Source organism: Bicyclus anynana, chromosome 17 (assembly GCF_947172395.1).
Source record: "Bicyclus anynana chromosome 17, ilBicAnyn1.1, whole genome shotgun sequence".
NCBI classification, from domain to species: Eukaryota; Metazoa; Arthropoda; class Insecta; order Lepidoptera; family Nymphalidae; genus Bicyclus; species Bicyclus anynana.
In genome coordinates this window covers 5,529,565-5,557,494 of record NC_069099.1, presented here as the reverse complement: position 1 = coordinate 5,557,494, position 27,930 = coordinate 5,529,565, and the positions used below count along the sequence as shown (strand labels likewise).

The following is a 27,930-nucleotide window of genomic DNA, read 5'->3' as shown; positions in this document are numbered from 1 at the left end:
TTATTTTAGTTAAAAATCGAGAAAGGCAAAGGTACAAAAATTGTCTGAGTGAATAGCTCAAATTAATTTTTTTATAATGATAAAGTACAGTCTATGTCACCCGAGCCAATAAATCACAAATCTTTTGACAAATTGACACAATATCATTTATCGGTTCTAAATTATTCTACTATCAGTATCTAAACTTCGTTTTTTTAGAATTGCAAAATTTTGTAAACAAATATGGCCGTATTCATCACTGACATTAGTTGTGACGTCATCCTAGGGATGGGCCGTTGAAGAACTATATCGACAATTAACTACTACTAATCGAATTTTATATCAATTGTAAAAAAATTTTACTTAAAAACTCACTTCTAAGTTGGCAACACTAATCACACAGTCAAAATACGCGCGATATTAACTATCTACCTCTTTCTGTTGCATATTAATTAATACCTATCAAATAACATTTTTTTCACTTGTATCTGTTTGTTATAAATTAAAAGAGTACTAAAAAATTTAGGCAGTACTTGTTAACGCATTATCTTTTTTTAACATATAAGTACGTAACTAACTAAACAGCGCTATGAAAAAATTACTTTATTCAAATTGCTCAATTACGATATCGATACTGAACGGAATACATTCGATATTTACAATCGGTAAATCGTTCATTTTTAATCTGTGGTGACAATTTTACTTGGCACAAACTTAGAGAGACGAAACGTCAAATTAACATTTAAATGTAATCTGTGTGCATAATTTCGTGTTTAATTTCGTTTATTTCTAAAAATTTTGATTAAACCCTGTAAATTAAAAAAATGTTACGTTTGTATGATTCTCCATAGGTGGATTGTAAAGAACAAAGTGTTTGTGCGTGTTTTAATAGTTTGATGGTTCTGAAAACTGTTATGAAAGTTTGGCATCGACAAAAGGGTTTGTTTATTTACCAAATAGCGCAATTCAATCTGGACATGGTATAAACACTAACCCTCCTTTGGGATTAGCTGTAGTTGGGTAAAGACGCGAGTTGCCAGTTGTATATTATTTTTGATGACACTCGTGGGCCGGGTCAACTCTCGAACAAAGTTTGGTTATACCTACGGGGGCTAGACCTGTGGTGTCATCATCCATACGGTTCTACCGTCTGGTAGTTGTAGCAATATTATTATCATTAGTAGCTCACGCCTGACATAATATTTTGATAAATCTAATACATTTTTAGATTTAAATATGACTTTAATAACTGAATAAATACTTTTCTTCTATAAAAATATAGAGAGACACTCTCGTTGAATATTGTTTTAGTAACGCATGGGTAAGATTTTCTAAACGAAGTGTGGCAACCCCAATTACTTAATAAAAAATAAAAATGTTATAAAATGAAAATGGCGTCATTTCACCAAATATCTTAAAACACAAATTCACGAATAATAAAATAAATGTTTGCCACGGCCTGTTAATATTTATGAAGACCTCTTCATGGATTGGATTTAAGCAACCTGCTGTGTAATATCCTCGCCATTCTTGATGTTGAGAAGATCTATAAGTCTTTTACGTTTCATCTGAGTGTTGTGGTTTTTCATTATGTTAAAAATAAGACTTTGTTAGTTCAAGTGTCTCTATAACTATGAAGAAGAACAAAAGAAAATGCTTTGAGTGTGGTTCTTCGCCTGCCGATGATCCAGAGAAGACCCTACAGAGATTACCGAAACTTGATTCTACAAATTTAGTCTCTGGTATGTACCTACTTTAAGTTTTAGCTAATAATAAAATACTTTAATAATAGCTATTGATCAGATAATGATTACATTAGTTAGTTAATTAGGTTTCTTAGTAGTCTTCTCAAGATATGGGAATTATTAAAATCCTACTAATTCTTATGAAACTCGTGCTCAATTATACAATTATGCTGGGTTTACACATTATGGTTTGTAGATGCAATGCACCCCAAATAACTGTCTGACCTGCAGCTGTCTGAATGTTTACTTCTCTGGATCTACTAAACAGATTTTCATTTGGTTATCACAGGTAGCTTAATCTGGAGCAACATAAGGTTAATTATGAAATGGTAATGAAAATAAACATCTGAGAAAAGCAAATTCCATGAACTAATTTGAAAGTATCTGTTACCAGAAGTAAATTTTTTACTATACCACTGTTCAATATTAAACCACAGGTATATGTACTAAAGGCAGGTAAAGTAAAATTTGAGTTTTATTTTTGAATCTATAATAAGTAGTTTATAATTATGTAATGATGAACCAGAACAATTTGTTAATTTGAAACTACAATTACAAGTTTTTATAATTATGTTAGGCACTAGGCAGACTAATGAAGAGTATGTTAGTTTACTTTGTACGAAAATCTGTTCTTTGACATAATTATAGAATAAGATGATAAGTGATGATGCAATCTAAGATGGAAGCGAGATAACTAGTTAGGCAAAGGATGAAAATCCACACACATTTCTGTTTCTACATAATATCTCACCGGAACACTAAATCACTTGCCAGTAGGGTATTAACTAGCCAGCCAGACATAGACCAGAAAGAAAACTTCAATCGGCCCAGCCGGGGATAGAACCCAGGACTTCTGCGTAGTTAATCCACTGTGCTATGGAGGCCATTTCGGCAATATTTTTCTTGCCTTGATTTATAAAAGTTTTTGCCAATAATAAGCTACATTTTTCATTGAAGGTTGTTTGAAAGAAATAGCTTTTAGCTATAAGACCTAAGCTTTGCACATTTTACTTTTTTTTTCTTTTTGACAATGTAGCTTCTGTGAACAGTTGAGGAATTCCCTCATCTGTGTTACTGTTCTATCATCAGATTGCCTCCGGACATTTTAGTTATATTTCTCACCTGGTTCTTGTCAAGGTTTTGTAATAAATAATAATAACAAATGAACTAAGTAAAAATGGCTATGTGGTTAGTCTGTCTGCCGTAGAAGTAGGTGCAAGAGGATTACCAACAAAATCTTTCTATAACTTGTTTAAAGACCTTGGCATCTTTAGGACGGCAGCAACTTCTATGTAGAAGAAAGAGAGAAAGAAGAATAAGTATCCAAAGCTGCTCTTAGTAGGATCTTACCAAATTTGGCTAAGCAGGGAGAACAACACAAGTAGGGGAGTTTAATCAATTGTCAAGGAATTCCTTAACCCTACATCCTGTAGTCACAACTCCAGGACTCTGCTCGGAGTATTTCTCTCTACCAGGAGATGGACCTGGCACCTGCACGGAATGCTAAGATATTCATCTGTCTCTTCATGAGTAGTATGTTTATGTATTTTTAATTAAATTTACTCACTCTCTTTATTTCAGTAATGTCCAGATAATCAATGATTAGACTATTGGACTATTAGAATAAATTTTACATTGAACTATGAATGGTTTGTCATCTACATTTTTAAAAAAGACGAGATGTTTTGCCTGTAAGAAGACGAGAGAGAGAGAATAAGAAGTTAAGTTAAACACCTACTGTAAAATGCACACTGCTCCAATGTAGGTTGATAGGCTTGGGGTAATAAAGTTAAATTATAAAAGGATCACTATCAGGTGTTAATGATAATGACTGGGATATATAGCATATCATTCTCTCTGAGATATAGGGATATAACACCAGCAACAGCTCTCCAGTGATAGCATCATTGCTCTTTGCATCTACATGCCATTGCCAGTTGTGGCAATCGAACTCATCATATTAGTGTGATGAGCATGGATGTATTTCAGTGTCTATGTGATTGTGAGTGTATGCCCATGTTAAATAACAAGTAATGGCCCAAATAATAAGTATGTTGCTCAATAATCTTCTCTATCTTCCAGTAAAAGTCCCATTAAAATGACCCTGCTGTTCCAGAGATTAGCTCAAACAAACAGACAGATGAACATTTTAAAGAAGTATGGCTGTATGTCAGTATTGTATATAGGCACTTGAGAAAACACAGTTATTTTGAAATCACAGACATACACTTAAATTTTATTTATATGTATTGGTGCTGTTCATAAACATAGCATCAGCTGAAACAAACTAGGCATAGTTAAGTTACATTTTATACAGGGTACTCGGGCCTATTTTTCATAAATTCAAGGTGTTGACAAGTCCACTTATAGCTACCTTAGCTACTAGTTTATATTGAGGAGAACTTTCCACCTAGATGGGTTGTGACTGTATTAGGGGTCTGGTGATGAAGACGAAGGACAGTTAAGAGAACTCCTCAACGGTTCACAGTAGCTACCATGTGTTGATAAATTTGTATTGATGAGAACTTTCCACCTAGATGGGTTGTGACTGTATGAGGGGTCTGGTAATGAAGACAATTAAGGGAACTTCTCCATGGTTCACAGTAGTAATTAGTTTGATTCTAAGTCAGAGGCAATCAAATACAATGTTTTATCACGACTCATAGCAACATACCTTGGGCGCTAGATCAATATCTAGGATGATTTCACTAAAAATGGAAAAATAAATAATTTTAATAAAAGAAATTCAACCAACTTCAAAAACATAAAACATACTGGCTAAACTAAAAAGCGAAAAATAATATTATACTAAGTTCATATCATATTATGTTCTAACTGATGATCAGTTTGAAGGCTGTGCTACACCGGTGTTGTTTTAATTTAAGCTGTTACTGAAAGAACTACATGAAAGAACACTGTCTTAAAAACCTAAATATTTATGATATTCTTACATGGCTTGAATTAATACATCATTGGGCTAGCACCACCTTCAAACTGATCATCAGTTAGAACATATCTATACTAATATTATAAAGAGGTAAAGTTTGTAAGTTTGTCACATTTTTTAAATGGGGTAATCTTCGGAACTACTGGTCCGATTTTAAAAATTCTTTCACCAGTAGAATGCTACATTATCGGGGAGTGCCATAGGCTATATTTTATATTGGTATCATGTATATTAGCCGAGTTATCACAGTTTTTGTCATACAGGTCGGACTGAAAATCCTCTTAAACAGACTTATTCGCATGCGCTGCCTTAACTATTGTGTAAAATTGAAATTAATGTATGCAGGCTTTATGTATCTTTAAAAGTTCTACAAAAAAGTCCGCGACACCATATATCTATCTTCTATATATTAGCAGATATAGTACCTTTTGTGTTTTAAAAATTATTAATTTTATATACTTAGGTTTACGTCATTATTTATACAACTAAACTTTAATCCTTATTAAAATAAATTGTTTAATAATCACAAGGATATTATGGAGATAAGATTTGCCCTTTACAGTATGTTAATTAGTTAAATAGTTTCGGAGATAATACAAAATTTCTAAAAGACGCAGAAATTCCGCTATATGACGCCCGGCGCATTCATTTACGTAGTTCCCGTTCCCGTGTGAATATGGGGATCAAACATAGCCTATGACACTCGCAAATAATGTAGCTTTCTATTGGTAAAACAATTTTCCAAATCGGTCCAGTAGATCCAGAGATTACCTCCTACAACCACACGAACTTTACCTCTTTATATTATTAGCATAGAAGTATCTATTTCTCTTGGTCATACCACCACCCTCGAAGGACTGGACCGATTTTGCTAAGGGTAGGAGTAAGATAGAGAAGTTACAAGGTAGGGTAGGGTACGGGTAGGTAAGCGTAGGGGTAGTGTAGGGGTAGGGTAGGTTTAGGGCCGGGTTTAGGGTAGTGGTAGGGTAGGGGTAGAGGTAGGGTAGTGGTAGAGTAGAGGTACGGGTAGGATAGGGAAGTGGTAGGGTAGGGGTAAGATTGGCGTGAGATGGGGGTACGGGTGGGATAGGGGTAGGAAATGGATAGGGTACGGGGAGATAGGATGGGGGTAGGGGTAGGATGGGAGTAGGGTGTAGGTAAGGTAGGGGTAGGGTAGGAGTAGGTTTGGAGTAGGGTAGGGTTAGGGTGGGGGTAGGGGAAGGGTAGGGTAGGGGTAGGGTAGATGTATGGGTTGGGTAGGGTTTGGGTAGTGGTAGGGTAGGAGTAGTAGTAAAGTTGACATCGAAATTTATGCGGACGAAGTCGCGGGCGTCTGCTAGTATGATATATAGAACTTAGTATAATGTTATTTTTCGTTTTTTAGTTTAGTAAGTATGTTTTTGAAGTCGGTTGACTTGTTTTTATTAAAGTTTTTTAATACACATGTTCCTTAGACATTTTAAATTAATTTTCCTTATAGAACTTGGAGCTACCCTAGAGTTATGGGAAATACTCCCGAGCACCCTGTAGATGCTACTTAATCCTACTAATCCTTCATTCATCAGTATCGGTTGGTGGGCTTGGAGTTTATAAAGTATGTATAATTTATTTATGAACATTCCTCATTCAGTTGAGCTTTTACTACCCATAACACAAGCTAAGCTTACTTTGAGACTAGTTAGTGATGTGTGTAATGTGTTAATATAAATATTAACCAACTTTCTGCAGTTTGAGAATACGCGGATAAAATATAGCCTATGATACTCAGAAATAACTTGGCTTTCTAGTGGTAAAAGAATTTTCAAAATTGGTTCAGTAGATCCAGAGTTTACCTGCTAGAACACCACTATTTTTACCTACCTTTACCCTACCCTACCCTTACCCTACCCCTAACCTAGGCATACACTCCCCTACCCCACCCTACCCCTACCCTACCTTTACCCTTACCCTACCCTTACACAACCCCTACCCTACCTGTACCCTACCCTACCCTACCCCATACCTTCCCTACCTTACCCCTACCCTTAGCAAAATCGGTCCAGCCCTATGAGCGTGGTGCGATGACAAAGGAAAATAGAGACTTCTATGCTAAAATTATAATCTTTGGATCTACTGGACCGATTTGAAAGATTGTTTTACCAATAGAAAGCTACGTTATTTGCGAGTGTCATAGGCTATGTTTGATTCCCATATTCGCACAGGAACGGGAACCACGTAATTGAAAGCGCGGGGCGTCATGTAGCGGAATTTCTGCGTCTTTGAGAAATTTTGTATTATCTCCGAAACTATTTAACTAATTAACATACTATAAAGGGCAAATCTTATCTCCATAATATCCTTGTGATTATTAAATAATTTATTTTGATAAGGATTTAAGTTAAGTAGCATAAATAATGACACAAACCTAAGTATATAAAATTTATAATTTTTAAAACACAAAAGGTACTATATCTGCTAATATATAGAAGATAGATATATGATGTCGCGGACTTTTTTGTAGAACTTTTAAAGATACATAAAGCCTCCATACATTAATTTCAATTTTACACAATGGTTAAGGCAGCGCATGCGAATAAGTCTGCTTAAGAGGATTTTCGGTCCGACCTGTATGACAAAAACTGTGTTAACTCGGCGAATATATATCATGCTAATATAAAATATAGCCTATAGCACTCCCCGATAATGTAGCATTCTACTGGTGAAAGAATTTTTGAAATCGGACCAGTAGTTCCGAAGATTACCCCATTTAAAAAATGTGAAAAACTTACAAACTTTACCTCTTTATAATATTAGTATAGATATAGTTTAACAACTCATTTTCGGCTCATTGTTGAGCACGAGTCACTTCTCAGGACGAGAGGGGTTAGGCCTTAGTCCTTCATGCTGGCCCAATGCGGATTGGCAGACTTCACACACCTAGACAATTAAGAAAATTCTCAGTTATGCAGGTTTCTTCACAATGTTATGCTTCACCATTTAAGACATTTAATTAAATAAAACGGGTTGGATACATATTGGTATAGATTTTTATTGTGAGTTTCTTGAAAGAAGGAAATGCTCAATATTTCATAGACCAACCCAGGACTCAAACTCAGAATTTCCTGATAGTTACACTGAACCAATAAAGCAGTTAGAGAGAGAGAGAGAGAGAGATAAATAAGAGTTTATTATGTATTAAAATTAAAATATATACCTAATGCTTTCAGCAATCCTGCTTCTTCACATGAATTTTACCCGCATGACGACGGTTTTTAATATAAAAAATATTTACACAATGTCTCAAAAAGCAATCAAAGCTTTGAAAAATAAACAATGTTCGCAGAAGTTCAGTACCAACAAACTCACAAAAAATGAGCCCAAATTTAGCATTACTTGCAAGCCAGACTAAGAAATTTCAAGAAGATAATTTAAAAGAAGACAATAGAATAAACAGATAAACAGATGGAAACCAGGCAATAGGTATGTTAAACTAGGTTATGTTTCATAGAAGCTATTTTAATCCTACACATCCATCATTCATCATTGTCTCCATATAGTAGAGGAGGTATGGAGCTGAGACCCACCACACTGCTCCAATGCTGTTGGTGGGCTTAGGGTGATAATGTTCAATTAATTAATTGCCACTATCTGATGCTAATGTTAATAATCGGGATTAAAGGTTTCCCACCTTCAGGATGAGAATTTAACTGAATTTTTTTTACATTTTTCATAATCTATTCTTCACATTTTTCACTTAATAAAATTCTTTTAGTTTTTGTTTGTTTTTAACTTGGTGAAAATATGTGAAATTTTGCTATCGGCTTCCCAACTCCAAGATGAGAATTTGACTGAATTATTTTTAACCGACTTCTATGTTTTTATTTTCATAATCTATTCTTCACTTTTTCCACTTAATAAAATTCTTTTAGTTTTTATTTGTTTTTTAACTGGTGAAAATATATAAAATTTATTCTTTATGTTTAAATTTTCAGGTGTAGCAAAATAGAAGATGAAGGTCTAGCTGTGCCAGTGCTGAGCCACACAGTTGCTACTGGCATGTTTGCAAAATAGCACAAGGTAACCTGCTTCATCATCATTATCAGCCTATTTTAACGGCATTACAGGGCCAGGCCTTATAGAAAAGTTATTATGGAGCTGAGACCCACCACACTGCTCCAATGCTGTTGGTGGGCTTAGGGTGATAATGTTTAATTAATTAATAACCACTATCTGATGCTAATGATAATAATCGGAATTGAAGGCTTCCCAACTCCAAGATGAGAATTTAACTGAATTATTTTTAACCGATTTCAAAAAAAGGAGGAGGCTCTTAATTCAATTCTATATATTTTTTTTCATAATCTATTCTTCACATTTTTCACTTGATAAAATTCTTTTAGTTTTTATTTGTTTTTTAACTGGTGAAAATACATAAAATTTATTCTTTATGTTTAATTTTTCAGCTGTAGCAAAATAGAAGATGAAGGTCTAGCTGTGCCAGTGCTGAGCCACACAGTTGCTACTGGCATGTTTGCAATATAGCACAAGGTAACCTGCTTCATCATCATTATCAGCCTATTTTAACGACACTACAGAGTCAGACCTTATAGAAAAGGGGTTATGGAGCTTAGATCCACCACACTGCTACAATAAAGGTTGGTGAGCTAAGGGTGATAAAGTGAAATTCATTATGGATCACTATCAGATGTTAATGGTAATGACCTGGACGAGGCACGGGAGTGTAATACAAACAACTTACCAACTCCAGGCTGAGAACTGTAAATTTCTTAGAAGAAAGAAAAACTCAGTATCTGATAGCCTGACCCAGGATTCGAAGCCACGACCTCGTTATCCAAAACCACATTGGCTAACCAATATTATAATACTAGCGGACGCCCGCGATTTCAACCGTGTGATGTTCAGTTTTTGAACATCCAGCGGGAACCATGTTTCTGGGATAAAAAGTAGCCTAAATATTGCTCAATAACTTCCTCTATCTTCCAATGGAAGTCCAATTAAAATCGGTTCAGCCGTTCCAAAGATTATCCCAGAGAAACAGAAACACAGACAGACGAAAAATTTAAAAGACCTTGTTTGCATTTTAGTATTGTGTATATAACTATAATCACTTGAAAAAACTATTGATAAATTTCACTAAAATTAACTTTTATTCCTGAAAAAATCAAGGGAGATTTGTGAAAAACTGTATTTCACGCGGCCATTGTTGCTTGCCTCACCCTACTCAACTAAATTATTTTAGTGTACAACATGATTTTTTTTGAGACGTATATCTTACCAATTCATGGATTCACCATGTGGGTGTCCATCACGTGGCAGAGAGAAAAACGCTGAGCAGAGCTTGGGCTTGTGATCAAATGGTAAGGTTAAAGAATTCCTTGACAATTGATTAACACTCCCCTTCTCTGCTCGTGTTGTTCTCCCTGCATAGTAAGGTCTGCCAAATTTGGTAACCCAAATCTGCACTTCTAGAGAGACCAAGGTCTCTAAGCAAATTATAGAGAGATTTTGCTCGTAATCCTCTCGCACCTCTCTACGGCGTACAGACTAACCATATAGCCATTTTAGTTAGTTCATTTGTTGGTCATAATATTTATTCAGTTTTATACTGTGGTCCTTTGGAATGTTAGTCTCCCACGGGACAGTAAGCTCTACAAGTACTATGCTAAAAGAAAATGTCTGGTTTAGATCACGAAATAGCAACATCCTCTGGGATTATCCTCTTAACTGGTAACAATAATAATTATGTAAAATGTATACCTTATCAGCCGATAGACGTCCACTGCTGGACATAGGCCTCTTGCATGGATCTTGTTGTGTTGTACTATACATTGCAAGGTAATGCCCATAAATGACCACGCTGGGCATGCGGGTTGGTCATTCGCAGGCCTAGACTTCTCGCACCGGTATCGCTGCTGCCTGACACCGGTCTGTGGTACTTGTGAAGTCTAACTGAATCAGAATGGTTAAACCGCCATTGGTCGGTCGCCAGAGCCTCGTCGGTCAATCTGCAGGGTGCACCACGTGCAGGTGATGTTGGCAGTTGGAGAGGCTGACTGGTACTAGCCTCCCTCTTACACCCCATAAATGTATACTTCTTATTTATTTTTGCAGGTGCAGTGCATGCAATAATAATTATGTAAAATGTATAATTTCTGATTTATTTTTGCAGGTGCTGTAAAATGAAGATATATTGTTAAATATCATGAGATAGAAATAAAAGATGAAGATCTAGCTGTACCCGTCCCGAGCCACACTACTGCAGCCACGTTGCCGCTGGCATTTTTGCAAAATAGCACAAGGTAACTTGCTTTATTCATTTGGCTTAGGTTGATATTATTAGATTGATTAATGATCACTATCAGAAATGTTAATGATAATGACCGGGTTCGACGGCTTAACATGCTCTCTGAGGCACGGGGTGTGACACCACCAACTTCCCAACTCCAGACTAAGAATTTGTTAGCAGAAGCAAAAACTCAGTATCTCTTAAAGACAGAACCAGGATCTCGTGATCCAAAACACATGGACTAGCTACTGAACGAACAAGGTAGTTTTGACCTGCTTAATAACAATGAACTACATGTTTCCTAGATACACTTACAGTTTTGTTTTTAGAAACTGAAATAAACACATTATAATTTCTCTTTAAGTTTGTGTGCAAATTTGTGAAAAACTGAATTCCACATAGACGAAGTAGCGGGCGTCCGCTTGTAAATAATGTAACAAAATATCCATATTTCTATACTTTTCAAGGTTACAGCTGAGCTTCCTAAAATGATTTTTTGTAAATGGAGCAGAAAATAGACTAAAAATGTCCCTGATGAGAATAGGAATTCTTATTATATATAATTATGTAAATATTTATTTTCAGTGCATTTTAAAAAGTCAAATGTTAAATAAAATTTTCTATTACAGGTCACAACAATTGATGTAACAAATATAATCAATGGACCAGGCACCTGCACCATGATTCTTTGGAATACTAAAATTCGTCTCTTTATGTCTGTACTTCTCATAATGAAAAATGTCACGTTTTTATGAAAGAAATAATGGAATCAAATAATAAATAAAACAAGCATATGCTGGAAGTCCTCAGAAACAGCTCCGACTTTGATGATTTTTTTTAAACTCATGTTTTTTATGTTATTTAAAATCATAAATGTTTTGGTGGACGAAATTATTTAAATTGTTAAAAAATATCTATGCTATTTATACATATATATATATATATTTTTTTTTTTAATACAACCGACTTCAAAAATACAAACTTATGCAGAAAACTAACAAACGAAAGAAAATATTATAATATTTTCTATCTATTGATCACTTTGAAGGCGGTGCCAATGGTCCAATTAATGGGCCGACAATTAGTTATCTATTGTTTACTAGCTATAGGGTTCGAATTGCTTTTTCATATGTTTAAAAGACTATCATCGGAATGAACCCTTTATAATAAAAAAGTATTATCAAAATCGGACAGGTCCGACCTATTTAACCATTAATTTTAGTATACAACCGATCGGTTGTATACTAAAATTAATGGTTACACAATCAATCATCCCCTGTTTTCGTACTGTAAAACCAAGCATAACTGTTAACATGAGTAGTCCGATTTTGATAATTCTTTTAATTGATCATTCTTGATTGTTTTAGTTTAAAACCAAGCATGTCTTCGAATTCCGATTTAAATAACTTTGTTTTAAATAGAAAGTGTTAATGCGCAACACCGAACACAATAACGTCAATGTCATCTGTCTATCAAGTGCAAGTCAATTCAACGTCAACTGTCAACTGTCATTCACTACTCTGTATCTGTAATTAATTTTCACTAACTGAAAAAAAATGTACGCTTCAAAATTAAAATCACTGAAGATAATCCTGAAATTTTATTGAAATTACACAAATTCAACCAACAAGAATAAAAAATCACATTCTCCTCAACATTTTTGGTCCTTCGAGCCGGATTCGTCGGCGTCACGATCAAGATCAAGAAAAGAAGATCGAGTCGGGCAAATCCTTTGTTCACAATTCACTAATTCCCTCCCTTTACCGTTCTCGTTTACCCTTTTTCCGTGTTAACTTCTTATTAAAATATACTGGACTTCGCTTCTTTACTGTAAGTACTTTTATAAACCTCCATAAAAATGATTAGTGACGAACAAAATGTGAATATTCCACGATCGCCACATAACGTCAAAATGGCGGAACTAATTAGAAAACGTGGCACGTACAAAGGGCGTCTTACTATTTTTGAAAAATTCATATCTAAATTCGACATAACTAATACTCCATTATCACCAATTCAAATGTCAGAAATTAACTTGAGATTTAAATCCATCAGTAGTTTATATAATGTATTTAATGACTTACAAACACAAATCGAAGAAGCGTGCCGGGATGTAGATTTAACAAAACAATATGAAGAAAGAGAAGTGTTTGAAGAACAGTATTACAGAGCTTTAGCCTCCGCAGAGTGCTTAATCAAACTTAATGACGCTGCTTCTAGTTCTAAGTGCACCCCATGTGGGGAACACTCAAATAAGCCACTATCTATTAAGTTACCGGACATCAAATTACCGACGTTTGATGGGTCATATGACCATTGGCTAGAGTATAAAAACTCCTACATAACTATGATCCACTCACGCACAGATTTAGACCCCATACAAAAATTTCATTACCTGAAGTCCTCGCTCAATGCGGTAGCATTGCAGGTCATCAGCGCATTAGAGTTCACTGCAGAGAATTATGCACATGCGTGGGATTTACTTCAAAATAGGTATAATAATAATCGTTTGCTAATATATAACCATGTCAAAGCTTTGTTTTCCATTACATCCTTAAATAAAGAATCTGCCCCACTAATTAGGAAGTTAATTGATACTATTCTTAGAAATCTTAGGGCTCTGAGTACACTAGGTGAGCCTACTGAATCATGGGACACATTAATTATATACTTAGTTGTAAGTAAACTCGACCTATCCACTGAGCGCAAATGGGAACAACATAAAGGGTCTTATAATTTAAATTCACACCAAGAATCAAACCCAGTTAAGCTAGATCATTTAATACAATTTTTAAGGGATAGGGCAGATGTTTTGGATGTTTTAAAAACTAATTGCAGTAAGAGTGACTCTAGACACAATATCATTAATAACGCTAATAATAATCATCAATCAATTAGGAAAGTATCCTTCAATCAACATCAGTCGCACAGTCATGTTACTTCACAAGTTAACAAAAACAATTCACATTCCAAATACACTCAAGCTTGCCCTATGTGTGATGATTCACATCCAATTTATTCATGTACTAAGTTTCTAGATTTATCTATTAATGATAGAATTAAATTAGTGGATTCCAAGAAGTTATGCAGGAACTGTCTTCGCAGAAATCACACTAGTTCGGACTGCCTATTTGGTCCGTGTAAGAAGTGCTCATCCAAACATAATACACTTCTGCATAGTCATGTAGTTATTGAAAATGTAAACGCATCAACATCATATGTACACACAAATACATCTTTGCCAGTTAATATGAGCCCTTCATCTCACTCAACTGCCTTGAACTGTACCGAATATCCCTCTAAGTCACACACAAAGGAGATTACTTTAAATAATTATAATTCACACAACTTAGTTTTGCTATCTACTGCCTTGGTAGACGTAGTAGCTAGTGATAATAAATTACATACAGCACGGGTTTTGCTGGACACTGGCAGTCAAATATGCCTTATTAACCAATCATTTGCACACAAAATAAACGCACAACTTATACAGTCCTCTGTTCAAGTTATGGGAGTAGGTCATGCAGTCACTCAAAGCGCACATAAGTGTACTGTAAAGATACACTCAAGAGTAAACAATTTTCATACACACATACAATGTTTGGTTTTACCTCGCATCACAGCCAGTATGCCACCATGCCAGTTAGACATTAGTAAAATTTGTATTCCAAACAACATTAAACTTGCAGATCCTAATTTTCATCATCCTTCTGATATTGATATTTTAATAGGTGTTGATAAATTTTGGGAATTTCACAACAAGGGTTTCATAAAGCTATCAACAGGGCCATATTTACATGAAACCAAACTAGGTTGGGTCATATCTGGACCAATACACACAAGTGCTAACTTGCGCATCAATAATCAAGTTAGTTGTAACCTAACTAGTAGTTTAGATAGTCAATTAAAAAGATTCTGGGAGTTGGAAGAAATTCCTTCCTCGGGGAGCAAAATGCTCACAGCAGATGAACTCACTTGTGAACAAATTTTCTTATCAACTCACCACCGAGAACCTGATGGTAGGTTTTCTGTTAGAATTCCTCTAAAAGAACCCGCTGATGTTTTAGGGGACAGCTATTCATTAGCCGAGAAGAGATTTTATTCATTGGAACGCAAGTTTAGAAATTCACCTGATCTTAAAGAAAAGTATTGTGAATTTATGCGCACATATGAACAATTGGGGCATATGACACAAATTGATACTTATAGTTATCCTTATTATATGTTACCACATCATGGTGTTATTAATGAAAATTCAAAAACAACAAAACTACGTACCGTGTTTGATGCAAGTGCTGTCACCAGTACAGGAAAATCCTTAAATAGTATACAACATATTGGGCCTACTTTACACAATGATAATTTTTCTATTCTTCTTCGTTTTCGTCAATACAAATATGTTGCATGCGCTGACATAGAGAAAATGTACCGACAAATTAATGTACAGACTGATCAACGCACTTTACAGTTAATTTTATGGCGAGAGAATCCTTCTGACTCTTTGAAAATATTTAGGCTCAATACGGTTACATATGGTACTGCATCGGCTCCCTATTTGAGTATTAGATGTTTAAAGCAACTTGCACAGGAATGTGAAAATAAGTACACTGTCCCAGGAGAGGATAACAATTATGTGTCTAAAATAATCAATGAAGATTTTTTTGTTGATGATCTAATCACTGGCCATGACAATCATGATACCCTCATGCAAATTTGTGATCACATCACATCAGTTTTAGCCTCAGGATGTTTTCCATTACATAAATGGTTATTTAATACTTGCTTAAACACACCTAATGAATCAAGACATTTATCTTTAGGAGATGATTGTTCAAATAAAACTCTCGGTTTGGGTTGGTTCACTCAAAGTGATGAATTATATTTCACTACCAAACTTAAGGTAAACACACACACTGTTACTAAACGTTCAATGTTATCTGTAATTGCTCAGATTTATGATCCACTTGGGTTGTTATCACCAACAATCATATGTGCCAAAATCTTATTGCAAAAATTATGGCTTTCCAAACTTGACTGGGATGACCCCGTTCCTCATGATGTGGTTCAGTCTTGGGAAAAGTTTATTAAATCATTTGACTGTTTAAAGGATATTCGCATTCCTCGACATGTTATAGGTTCACATAATCAATACATTGAACTTCACATTTTCAGTGATGCTTCACAAAGTGCTTATGGTGCTTGTAGTTATATACGTTCTTATTCAGACAATTCACCAGTGTTTATCAAATTGTTATGTTCAAAAAGTAAAACAGCTCCATTAAAAGCTATAAGTATTCCTCGATTAGAACTATGTGGATCTTTAGTGGGTGCCAAATTGTTTGCAAAAATAAGTAAATCATTGCGACTTAAATTTCATAAAGTATATTTTTGGACGGACTCCACCATAGTGCTTGGATGGCTTCGCATGTCACCACATCTTTTAAAATCATTTGTACAAAACCGAGTTACTGAGATTAATGATATTGCAAGTGAAGCTTGTTGGAGACACGTTAGCAGTGGGGACAACCCTGCTGATTTGTTATCTCGAGGCATGAGTTTTGATGCACTTGATAAATGTCAATTATGGTGGAATGGTCCTGCTTTTTTACACAATCATCATTCAGAATGGCCACAAAGGCATTTTACAAAAGAGGTTCCTTCAGATTTACCAGAATTAAAATCTGCAAGTGTAACTGAGATGTCACTACATTTAAATTTATATAGTGGGTTATTTGATTTCAATCGGTTTTCATCATTTAATCGCTTAAAGCGCAGTGCAGCCTACGTACTACGATTTATTCAAAATTCACGTACAAAACGCAATAATCGTTTGGTTGGTCCGCTCTCGGTTGAAGAGCTGAATACTTCCAGTACATTATTGACGCGAATATCACAAATACAATCTTTTCCTTTAGAGTACAACTGTTTAACGAAAAATTTAAAACTAAAATCTACTAAAAGTATTACCGGTTTATCTATTTTTCTGGATAAAGATGGGTTAATACGCATAGGTGGTAGACTTGCAAATTATGACAATTTTTCTTACAATAAAAAGCATCCTGTTTTACTCGATAGCAAACATTGTTTCACTCGTTTGTTATTTGCATTTGAACATAAAAGATTATTCCACGCAGGACCTCAATTACTTTTATATCACATTAGAGATGAATGGTGGCCTTTAAAAGGTAGAAATTTGGCTAGACAAACAGTTCATAGATGTGTTACTTGCACACGCTTCAAAGGTCAAACCTTGACACCCATTATGGGAAATCTACCCTCTGAACGTTTTCAATCAGGTTTTCCCTTCATGCGCTGCGGAGTGGATTATGGAGGCCCAATTTTGATACTTAATCGACGAGGTAGGGGTGCGCGATTGGAAAAGAGTTATATTTGCTTATTTGTTTGTTTTAGTACTCGTGCGGTGCATTTGGAATTAGTCACTAGTTTAACAACTGATGGATATTTACAGGCTCTGAAAAAATTTATATCTAGGCGTGGAAAACCATTAGAAATTCACTCAGATAATGCCAAAACGTTTATTGGTGCTATGAAAGAGTTTTCCGATTTCATAGACAATAATTCAGATGCAATAGTAGAGTATGCACATGATAATCATATCAAATTTAAATTTATTCCACCTTATGCGCCTCATTTTGGAGGTTTATGGGAGGCAGGCATCAAATCCTGTAAATTTCACTTAAAACGCGTGGTAGGCAATGCCCATTTAACTTATGAAGAATTTAGCACGGTTTTAGCCCAAATTGAGGCTATTCTAAATTCTCGTCCCATTTCCCCTTTGTCCTCTAATTCCTCAGACCTTTTACCTCTTACCCCCGCTCACTTCCTCATTGGCCGCCCGCTGACAGCACCAGCTTCTGAAGATCTAACTACTACACCATCACATCGGTTGACACGCTATCACAGAATTGAACAACTCAGACAACATTTCTGGCAACGTTGGTCTAAGGAGTATGTCTCTGAACTCCAAACTAGAACTAAATGGAAGAGTCCAAGTCGAGATATCACCGAAGACATGTTAGTCCTTATAAAAGAAGATAATTCTCCACCCTTAAAATGGCGTCTTGGAAGAGTCACTGAAGTCTCAAGAGGCAAAGATGGAGTAGCTCGAGTTGCCTATATTCGCACATCTGAAGGCATAATTCAAAGGGCTTGTTCGAAAATATGTCCCATCTTTCCAGAGGACGAGGACCCTGAAGAAGAAGACATTGGAAGAGTTCTTCCAAGGCCGGGGGCATGTTAATGCGCAACACCGAACACAATAACGTCAATGTCATCTGTCTATCAAGTGCAAGTCAATTCAACGTCAACTGTCAACTGTCATTCACTACTCTGTATCTGTAATTAATTTTCACTAACTGAAAAAAAATGTACGCTTCAAAATTAAAATCACTGAAGATAATCCTGAAATTTTATTGAAATTACACAAATTCAACCAACAAGAATAAAAAATCACATTCTCCTCAACAGAAAGGGTATATTCCGACAATGGTCCCAAATCATTACAAATTTAAAAAAAACGAAGATGACTGGTTATTTTTCAATTAATTGTATTGTAAAACTATGCGTAACTTATTACGAAGTGGTCCGATTTCGTAAATTCTTTATATAAAGGTATTTTGATTGTAAAGCTCCCATATAAATTTTAAAAAACAATTCCAATCCTAAATGTGCGATTGATTGTTTTCTCATTCATTTTAATGTAAAACCAAGCATAACTTTTTATTGGGTGGTTCGATTTTGATTATTCTTTTTTTGATAGAAAGGCTATATTCCTAAAAGTCTCATAAAATGTTGGAAAAAACAATTTCAAACCTAATAGTAGGAAAATAGAAGATGATTAATTGTTTTCCCATTTATTGTAATGTTAAACTGTGCGTAACTTTTTACTGAGTGGACCGATTTTGAAAATTCTTTACTTTTTGTAAAGGGTTTATTTCGAAGTAGGTCCCATATAAATTTCGGAAAACAATTCGAATCCTTAAGGTGGAAAAAAACGGTACGATTGATTGCCTACCCATTAATTGTACAATTGGCACCGGCTTCAAAGTAATCAGTAGATAGAAAATATTATAATGTTTTCTTCAGCTTATTAGTTTACTGCATAACTTTGTGTTTTTGAAGTCGGTAGTGTCTATTTTTTAATTATTTATTATATAAATAGCATAACTATTGTTAAATAGTATAAATCGTTCCATCCTCACTCAATATGAAGAAACAAACTGAACAAAAAAAATCATCAAAATCAGAGCTGTTTGAGGATGTAGAGGGTAAATGCTCTATTGATTCGCCTAAAAGTAATATTATGTTATCGCATTAGGTTGTAAAGTTTGGCTAATGAAAGTAGAGACTGAAATTGCCCGCCAAATTTAAAAATCACATGCGTTTTCATAATTTATTTAAATTAGTTTTTCTTTGTGAATACATTATTACCTATACTATAAGTGTTAAACTCAGTTATTCCAATATTTGCACTATAATTTTGAGAATTTACTCCGATTTTTTAAAATTTGGCGGGTGATTTCAGTTTCTACTTTCATTAGCCAAATTCTAATAATTTTATTGTTTATGAAATTTATACTAATTAGAAAGAGGAAGAATTTGATTATTTGTTTGTTTGCATTGAATAGGCTCTGAAACTACTTTGCTGATTTAAAAATTTCTTACAGCATTATAATCATGGATTAGGCCATAATTGTTATCTCTGTATTCCCACGGGAACGAGAACTACGCTGGTGAAACTGCGTGACGTTTGCATAGTTTATCATATGTACAAATATCCCGACAATCTATATTTTTATGTATGAATTGGTTAAGTTATAATTGACTTGATTTTCCCAAATATCTTAGTGAAGTCAAATACCCAATTGATGCATAGATATATTTTTATTTTGGTTTTCATTTTACTTTAAAGATAAAATTTAGTTTTAGAAGCAAAATGAATATATGTAGATTATATTTAAGGTGCTGATGTTTACTTAGTAATTGATTAAGTGCATAACATATTTATTTGATAATAAAGACATTTCAACTTGAAACTGTTATTCTTTCTATTGTTTAATTTATTATATACAATTACTTGTTACTAAAATATTGTGCTATTATATTGTTTTTAATATTTTCACAGTTCAGCTTTTGGGGACGGAGTGGTTTTAAAATAAATATTTTTAAAAATCTGTTTAAATTAATTAATTAATCGACAGAGTTTATAAATATCTGTTTAAATTAATTAATTAATCGAAATGGTTTTTAAAAATATTTATTTTAAAGCTATTCCGTCTACAAAAGCTGAACTGTGAAAATTTTAAAACAATATATTAGCTTTGAATTTCCCGCGTTGGCAAATTGTTTCAATGGGGGCATTCCACAGATGGCGGTAATTTTGGTGCCACTTTTTTTGTATGAGGTTGGTATTCTTCTCCTGAGTAAATATGTTCCTTGCTCGTGACCACCACCAAATAACTAATAATGAAACTTCGACCATTAATAACAGGACCTGCCTCGTTTACCGTTACCCCTCTGGCAAAAATCAAAAATCTATGATCTAACGCGTTTATAAAACTGTTGCTATAGAATCGATGTTTCATTGTTGTAATCGTTTTCGTCGTGTAAAGAGCTCCCTAAAAATGCTGGTTTGTGTAGTTGAGTGGCATAAAAAACGGCCAAAAACTTGTAGTTTAGTAAAAGATGGAGTAACGTTTCATTTGTAAGTATTTCTACCTTTATTTTATCAATTTTGTAATAAACACAATTTCTATAAAGAATCGATTCTTTTGACGGAACAGCAAAATATCGTTCAAGTAATCGAATATTCTATGTATATATTCTGTGGATAGTCTAAGCGATGTGTTGGTTAGTCTGTGTTAAAATTACGCGTGTGTGTATTGCTAGTCAAATTTATAATTGTGTGTAGTGTATGGACACAGAATATATGTAATAGTGTTAATTTTTAATGTGTGACTTTACCTCGTCCCCTTCAATAAACGACAGACTTTTTTGTTGTTGAATTTGGGTGCGAAACAGGTCCATAGTCTAAATAGTCAAAGTAATTAAAGTACTAGACTATGATCCAAAGAGTATCAATTTATTTGTATTCTGATTTTATGTTCGTCCATTTAATTCTGTTCCTGCCTTGAGTCATTCATTATTCAATGAATAATCGTACAATTTCAATTTCACATTCAATTACAGTAATCTGTGGTGTGGATCTGTGGTGCTGTGAACTGTGGTCATCTCCTCTATGGTGGTCATATTAATCTGTGACTGTGGTTTCAAATTCAAAATTACCCTATAAATTAATTTACTCTTAGTCTTTGTTCAAAATGGCGCCGAGCTTATAAAAGATTGCGTGTGATTTTATTTGCTTGCGATTTTCTGGTTTTTTATTTACATTTTTGTAAAGTTTATTGTAATAATTACTTATAATAAAATTATAAACAACAAATAATCGCTAAATTATATTATTTTAAGTGCAGTGCTATAGTATTTGAGTAGATGAAGCAATGGCAGTATCCAAATCAACAAACACGTACAATCGTCAAAATTGGGAAGATTCGGTAAGCATCCAGTGTTCTCAATCGTGTAAAAGTTAAAAGTTTTTATTCGACGTAATAATAACTGTTTTAATTGTTCTAGGATTTCCCGATTTTATGTCAGACATGTCTAGGTGATAACCCTTACATTCGTATGGTATGTATTTCAAAGTTTCTTCAATATGGCCTTACTAATAAAATGTTTGTATCGCAATTTATATTTGCATGTATTTCTTACAGACCAAAGAGAAGTATGGCAAAGAGTGCAAAATCTGTTGCCGTCCATTCACAGTGTTCCGCTGGTGTCCTGGGGCTAGGATGCGTTTTAAGAAGTCTGAAATATGTCAAACGTGCTCGAAGCTAAAGAACGTGTGCCAAACGTGCCTCCTTGACCTTGAATATGGACTACCCATTCAAGTGAGAGACGCAGCTCTCAAAATACAAGATGATCTACCTCGGAATGAAGTCAATAAGGAGTATTATATACAGAATTTAGATAGTCAAATGTCTAAATTTGATTCCACCCAACCAAGCAATGCAGCTTTAAAATCGAAGGGGGCTTCTGACCTTCTTGTGCGCTTAGCAAGGACTGCTCCATATTACAAGAGGAATAGACCGCACGTGTGCTCCTTTTGGGTAAAGGGAGAGTGTCGGAGAGGTGAAGAGTGTCCGTACAGGCATGAGAAGCCGACAGATCCGGATGACCCATTAGCAGATCAAAATATAAGGGATAGGTATGATTTTTGAATATTAATTATTAGTGAATACTCAGCTTCTAGGCAAACACACTTCAATCTTAGACTTCATTATTGCTTTCCATCAAGTAAGTTGAGTGCATCATAAAAAAAATCAATGTTTGATATAGTATGTGACAAAGGACATTAAACCTAACTATACTACAGCCTTTCTTGATAAGTACTGTTTAACAACAAAGAAATTAGAAATGAAGGTAGAAAACACATGTCATTTCATTACTTATTTATTTTAAATTATGTATGGTTAGTGTATAAAATGTTATATAAATATATTAACCATATCTAATTGATCTAAGCTTATTAGTCACATTAATTTTCATTAATATAAGAACAACTTAATTATAATTATTATGAGGTGTGAAATGACTAGTGATTAATACCCTCATTTTTAATTTGTTTGTTGATAAACAGTACTCATCAAGAAAGGCATCAAAATTAACTTATGACAGAACACAACATTTCAAATGTGTGTGTAACCCAAGCCTAATTGAAATAAATTAACATTGGCTTTGACTTGTAGGATTCTAATGGTGAAAGAATTTTTTAAATTAGTATAGTAGTTTCAGAATTCTGGGATAAATAGTAGCCTATATAACCTAATGTAATATTATCCTCTGTCTTCGAGTAAATGTCCTATTGAATTCTGTTTAGCTGTTCCAAAGATTAGTCTGTATAAAGTGTCTGTTTGCCCAGGCTTAATCTTTAACAAAAAATTTACTTTGATTGTGTTTTGGTATTGTATAAGTGCTTATAAAGCACTTGATGTAACACAGTTAGTTTTAAATCACAGACAGACACTATATTTGTACTGAGTGTTATTAGTCCATTTATTTCCCATTTCTATGAAATAAAATTAGCCTATGATATTCACAAATAATGTGGCTGTTCTAGTGGTAAAACAAATTTAAAAATCAGTTCAGGTGATCACAACACCACAAACTGTACCAGCACTAAGCAATTGGTTGTTTCAGGTACTATGGAGTGAATGATCCCGTGGCTGAGAAGCTGATGCGTCGCGCGGCTGCCATGCCGGCGCTGCCTCCGCCCGAGGACCGCACCGTGACCACCCTGTACATCGGCAACCTGCCTGAGAATATCACTGAAGAGGAACTGAGAGGACAATTCTATCAATATGGAGAGATAAGGTGGGTTCATTGAATGATTACCATATTTCTTTTAATTTTGCATTTTGTTTTAATCATGAATAAGAAATATGCATGGATTTTGTTGTTTTTAATCATGTATTTTTTTAATTTTTAATTAATCTGCTTGGATGTTTATAATATTCTAAGTGTAAAGGCAATTATTATTATATATTAGAAGTGTTTATTTTGCAGCAACTCATAATTTTACTTTTATCATGTCAATGACTGTGCAAATAGGCATATATAGCGGGAGGGCCGGGTGGGCCGTGCCCACCCTAGAATGGACCTGTGCCCACCCTATTCTGGGCTACCGATATGGAATTCTATAATGATACTAGGACTAGACTTGATGTAGGGGCCAGACCCACCCTAAGAAATATTCCTAGATGACGCCAATGACTGTGCACTGTAAGAAATTGAATATGGTTATAATCAACTGCAACTAAATCCCATGTCTTAATATTAGGACTAGTAGTTAAAAATTAAAATCATTACAAACATTTTCTAACAGATACAAAAATAAACTTGTAGTGCCAAGGCAGAGAGTAAATATATTTAAAAATAACACATATTGTATGGCCATACAGATATACAACCATATTCCAGAGAGTTTGAAAAGGTTAGATGCTATGCAATTCAAAGGAAGAATGGTTAAAATACTCTTAAATAAAGGATATTACACAGTAGCAGAGTTCCTTAATGACAAATTATTTTATATTAATAACATGTAAATGTATACTTAATGTTTTGACAATATTACTTTCGTTTAATTTTATTTTATTATGTTTGTTATATGACTTTAATTTATGAAATGACATTATAAATGATTGACAGTTCTAATATTAGTAAATAAAAATTATAATAATGTACTCGGCTTGCACACCTATGAGGCAGATTGTGTAGGGACATTAAAATGTAACAATATCTGTATATGACCACATTCTGGCAATAAATGATTTATGATTTATGACAAATGTATTTTCTTTCAAACGGGATCACTGTATTACAGTAAATGGGATACTTTTGGCTTACTATTGATGAACTAATCAAATTGTAGTCAGTTATGAAATTGTTATCAAATTCCACAGATCTTTGACACTGGTGCCAAGGGCCCAATGTGCCTTTGTACAGTACACCACTCGCAGCGCCTCAGAGCATGCTGCTGAGAAGACCTTCAACAGACTGGTGATAGGAGGCAAGAGACTCACTATTAAATGGGGAAAATCACAAGGTATTTATTCTTCGTTATTTTGTTTTATTGTTTGACTAGCAGATCCGGTCATGTTTCCCTTTGACACCTACCCTACCCCTACCCTTACCCTACAAATGCTCTATACAAACTTACACCCCCCATTTTAGAAAAGTGGGGGGTTACCTATCCTATCAAATATCTCCACTTAAAAAGTAATGTCAATTTGTCGCTCTGCTACGCTGTGAAAGACGAACAGATAGATAGACCAACATGCTTTCACATTTATAATAGTAGTATGGATATGCCATTAATATATTAAGGGTCATCCCGTCTCCCTGTGTCTAGTCTTTCTCAAAGGTGGTTCACGATTGAATCACATAACCAGTGAACCTCATGTGATCCATGGGGTGGATGCAGAGTTATTAATGATATATTTCAAGAAGAGTCAAGCAATAGGAAGCAACTAAAAATATTGCAATCTCTTTCATTGCATTTGGTCAAAATAGATTTTTTGATAAATTATATAATTTTTTAGATAATGTTTTTTAGAATATTTATCATTTGAGGTGATACTATGACCTTAAACTTTTGAAATTACCATAACATTCAATGTCATTATCTACTTGAACATTATGGTTTTACACTGTACTTTCAATACATTTATACAGACTTGTGTCTATTAAAGTCTGGAGTAAATAACCTATGCTGTGTACTCTACCTTGCCTCCTGATAAATGTTTTATATATTCATCATTAGCAACCCATTTTCAGCTCACTATTGAACACAAGTACGTAAAATGCACATTACTGAAAAGTTGAAGGTGCATGTCCCAGGTCGGATCCGAACCTACTCCATAGGAATCGAGATTTATTATATAATTTATTTTCCAGGTCGTCAAGGGCCCAATGACAAGAACGAAGCCCTGCCAGCGCTGGAGCCCGTGCCCGGACTACCGGGGACTCTGCCCCCCCCGCCGCCTGCATTCTTACATCCATTCCCGCCACAGGTGAGGATATTTTCTTATTCCAATAGTTAATGATCTGAGAGATATTGCCGTAGCGATGAGACTGTTTGTTGTATTAGTCCAGTTATATTAGGTTTTATCTGGGGAAAAAATCCAACTTAGCTTAATAATTTTTGTATTTGTGTTATTATTAAGATGTGAAAAAAAGTGTGTCAGCTTCGTCGCACGAATGGAGTTTACTCTTTTCAATAGCAACGCCTGAAAAGTGAAAGGTGCGCAACCGAGGTGCAGCGCTGCGTGCGCGCCCGCCAACAGCGTGCACGTGCGTGCGGACGCGCTAGGCATGTGCACGCTATGGCGGCTACGTACGGTGAAAGGTGCGCAGAATAGGTTGCGCACAAAAAACGTACCGAGGGGTATAAATGAAAAATCGATTGTTAAGGAGTAAACTCCAATAAGTTATGAAATGACATGCGTTACGTTTTTTGTGCGCAACCTATTCTGCGCACCTTTCACCGTGCGCTGTGCCGCCAACAACTTGCACATCGCACCCATGTGCACGCTGTAGGCGGATGCGCACGCCGCGGCCTGCTGCACCTCGGTTGCGCACCTTTCACTTATAAGGCGCGAGTATTGAGACGTCCTTCGAGCTAACTTTTTGTTTTTTTTTAACATACACTTTTTTGTTGGTAAACAGTGCACATCGAGTAGGGCTTTAGTAATACTTATGTTAAAGAAGACTAAATGTATAGAATTGTAAAATAACTAATAGACTTTATAATATACTTCACATTATATATTTTACTCTTACAATGATATAATCATTAAACAAACAAGCCCAATAACATATAGTATATAGGTATAGTCGCCTATACAGCATACCCTATGTACGTCTCAATACACTCACAGCTAAATTAGAAAGTTGCGCACTAAAGGTTTTTTATATATAATGATTATGATATACCAAAAACGTGACACTTTTTCGTTAGTTCAGTTGGTTTTACCCCTCGGATTTTTCTCATACCGGGCGCCTTATATATAAAAAATCGATTCTTAAGGAGTAAACTCCAAAAATCGACATCGATATCGTGCCGACTAAAAAAGTTACAAAGGTCAAAACGTCACGAAAATCAGTTTCAGTTAATTAGTCAAACACCTAACCGTTCGGTTAAGGTTTAGTGTTTACGTGACGTCATAAAAAAGATAAAATATAGACCAAAATGGTGGACAACCTTTTGGCTCCTATGGCAAAGAAAAATATTTAAAAATTAAATTTTTTTATATGAATATGATATATTTTTTTCAATCTACTAGAACGATAATGAACAAATTAAGACTTTTTTTTATAAAAAAGTGTCAACTAGCCTATTTCATTCATTCATCATTTGTTTATCCCCAGATGCCGCCACCTCCAAATCGGCCCAACGACTTCTTCAACCTGCACCACTATGCAGGCCCGGCGTGGGGCGCCTGGGGTGGGGTCGCGCCCCCCGTGCCGCCCCCGCCCGCACTGCACTACCCCAGCCAGGACCCCGCGCGGTTGGGGGCCCACGCGCATGCGTCGGCGCCACAGACTTAACACGCGCACTGTTCCTATGGCAGAATGCTCTGTGTTTAGGCCTGATCCACATGTGCAAGTTCAATGAAAAGGAGATGGTCCAAAATTGTATGAAGTCCAGGATCAGTCATTGTACCCTAGCGAAAATAAAAGAAAATGTTTTTTTAACTATTTTTGATTATACAAATCTATGAATTTACTTTAATTCTTTCGAAATAATATTCGTTAATCGTTATCTCCTAAGAAATGCAATACTATTATGGGTAATAATGGCGGATTGGTGACGTTTTCAATGCAGTAATCGATTTGACGTTTGCTATCAATTGTCATGCCATAGTTGCTATAAGGGCGCCATCTTGATAAAACTCATAAACTTAGGTTTTAATTTTATATATTTATTTTTATTTAGTTACTTTAATAAATTTTAATAAAATCCTTGTATTTTTAAATTTTAATGATGCGGGGTACAACAGTGGACCTGAAATGGATCATCTCCTTTGTAGATATCAATTACGCAATGTTCTGATGTTTGGCCTGATATCATGTTCACTAGAAATAAGTTGACGGTGTTAAGTAATAAATAATAATAATAATTATTATTATATAAATAAAGTAAATGAAGTCTATTTGATGTTTTTATTTTAATTTTAACTAGCGGACGCGCGACTTCGCGTGGAATTTAGTTTTTCACAAATTCCTCGGGAATTATTTTTTCCGGGATAAAACTAGCGTATGTGTTAATCCAGGCTATAATATATTTCAATACAAAATTTCAGCTAATTCGGTTTAGTAGTCGAGGCGTGAAAGAG

At 34.9% G+C, this 27,930-nt stretch overlaps 2 protein-coding genes across 7 annotated transcripts; both read left to right on the top strand.

Annotated features, from left to right (window-relative positions):
* Window positions 1-713: 713 nt before the first annotated feature.
* On the top strand, window positions 714-20,013 carry LOC128198905 (uncharacterized). Of its 5 annotated transcripts, none has more exons than XM_052886534.1 (7): window positions 714-1,721; window positions 2,014-2,180; window positions 7,878-8,130; window positions 8,643-8,727; window positions 9,114-9,198; window positions 10,841-10,970; window positions 11,587-20,013. In XM_052886534.1, exon 7 carries the CDS (start codon window positions 12,816-12,818, stop codon window positions 18,216-18,218), a length of 5,403 nt encoding a protein of 1,800 aa, XP_052742494.1. In that variant the 5' UTR covers window positions 714-1,721; window positions 2,014-2,180; window positions 7,878-8,130; window positions 8,643-8,727; window positions 9,114-9,198; window positions 10,841-10,970; window positions 11,587-12,815; the 3' UTR covers window positions 18,219-20,013. The 5 variants fall into 5 exon arrangements, with proteins under 5 accessions (XP_052742494.1, XP_052742491.1, XP_052742495.1 ...); XM_052886531.1 differs by having other exon boundaries at window positions 2,014-3,257; XM_052886535.1 differs by lacking the exon at window positions 2,014-2,180.
* A 1,271-nt stretch (window positions 20,014-21,284) lies between these two features.
* Window positions 21,285-27,747, top strand: LOC112055986 (pre-mRNA-splicing factor RBM22). Of its 2 annotated transcripts, XM_052886537.1 has the most exons (8): window positions 21,290-21,409; window positions 21,440-21,531; window positions 21,611-21,664; window positions 21,748-22,241; window positions 23,234-23,407; window positions 24,496-24,638; window positions 25,490-25,605; window positions 26,963-27,747. In XM_052886537.1, exons 2-8 carry the CDS (start codon window positions 21,478-21,480, stop codon window positions 27,140-27,142), a joined length of 1,215 nt encoding a protein of 404 aa, XP_052742497.1. In that variant the 5' UTR covers window positions 21,290-21,409; window positions 21,440-21,477; the 3' UTR covers window positions 27,143-27,747. The 2 variants fall into 2 exon arrangements, with proteins under 2 accessions (XP_052742496.1, XP_052742497.1); XM_052886536.1 differs by having other exon boundaries at window positions 21,285-21,531.
* Window positions 27,748-27,930: the final 183 nt, after the last annotated feature.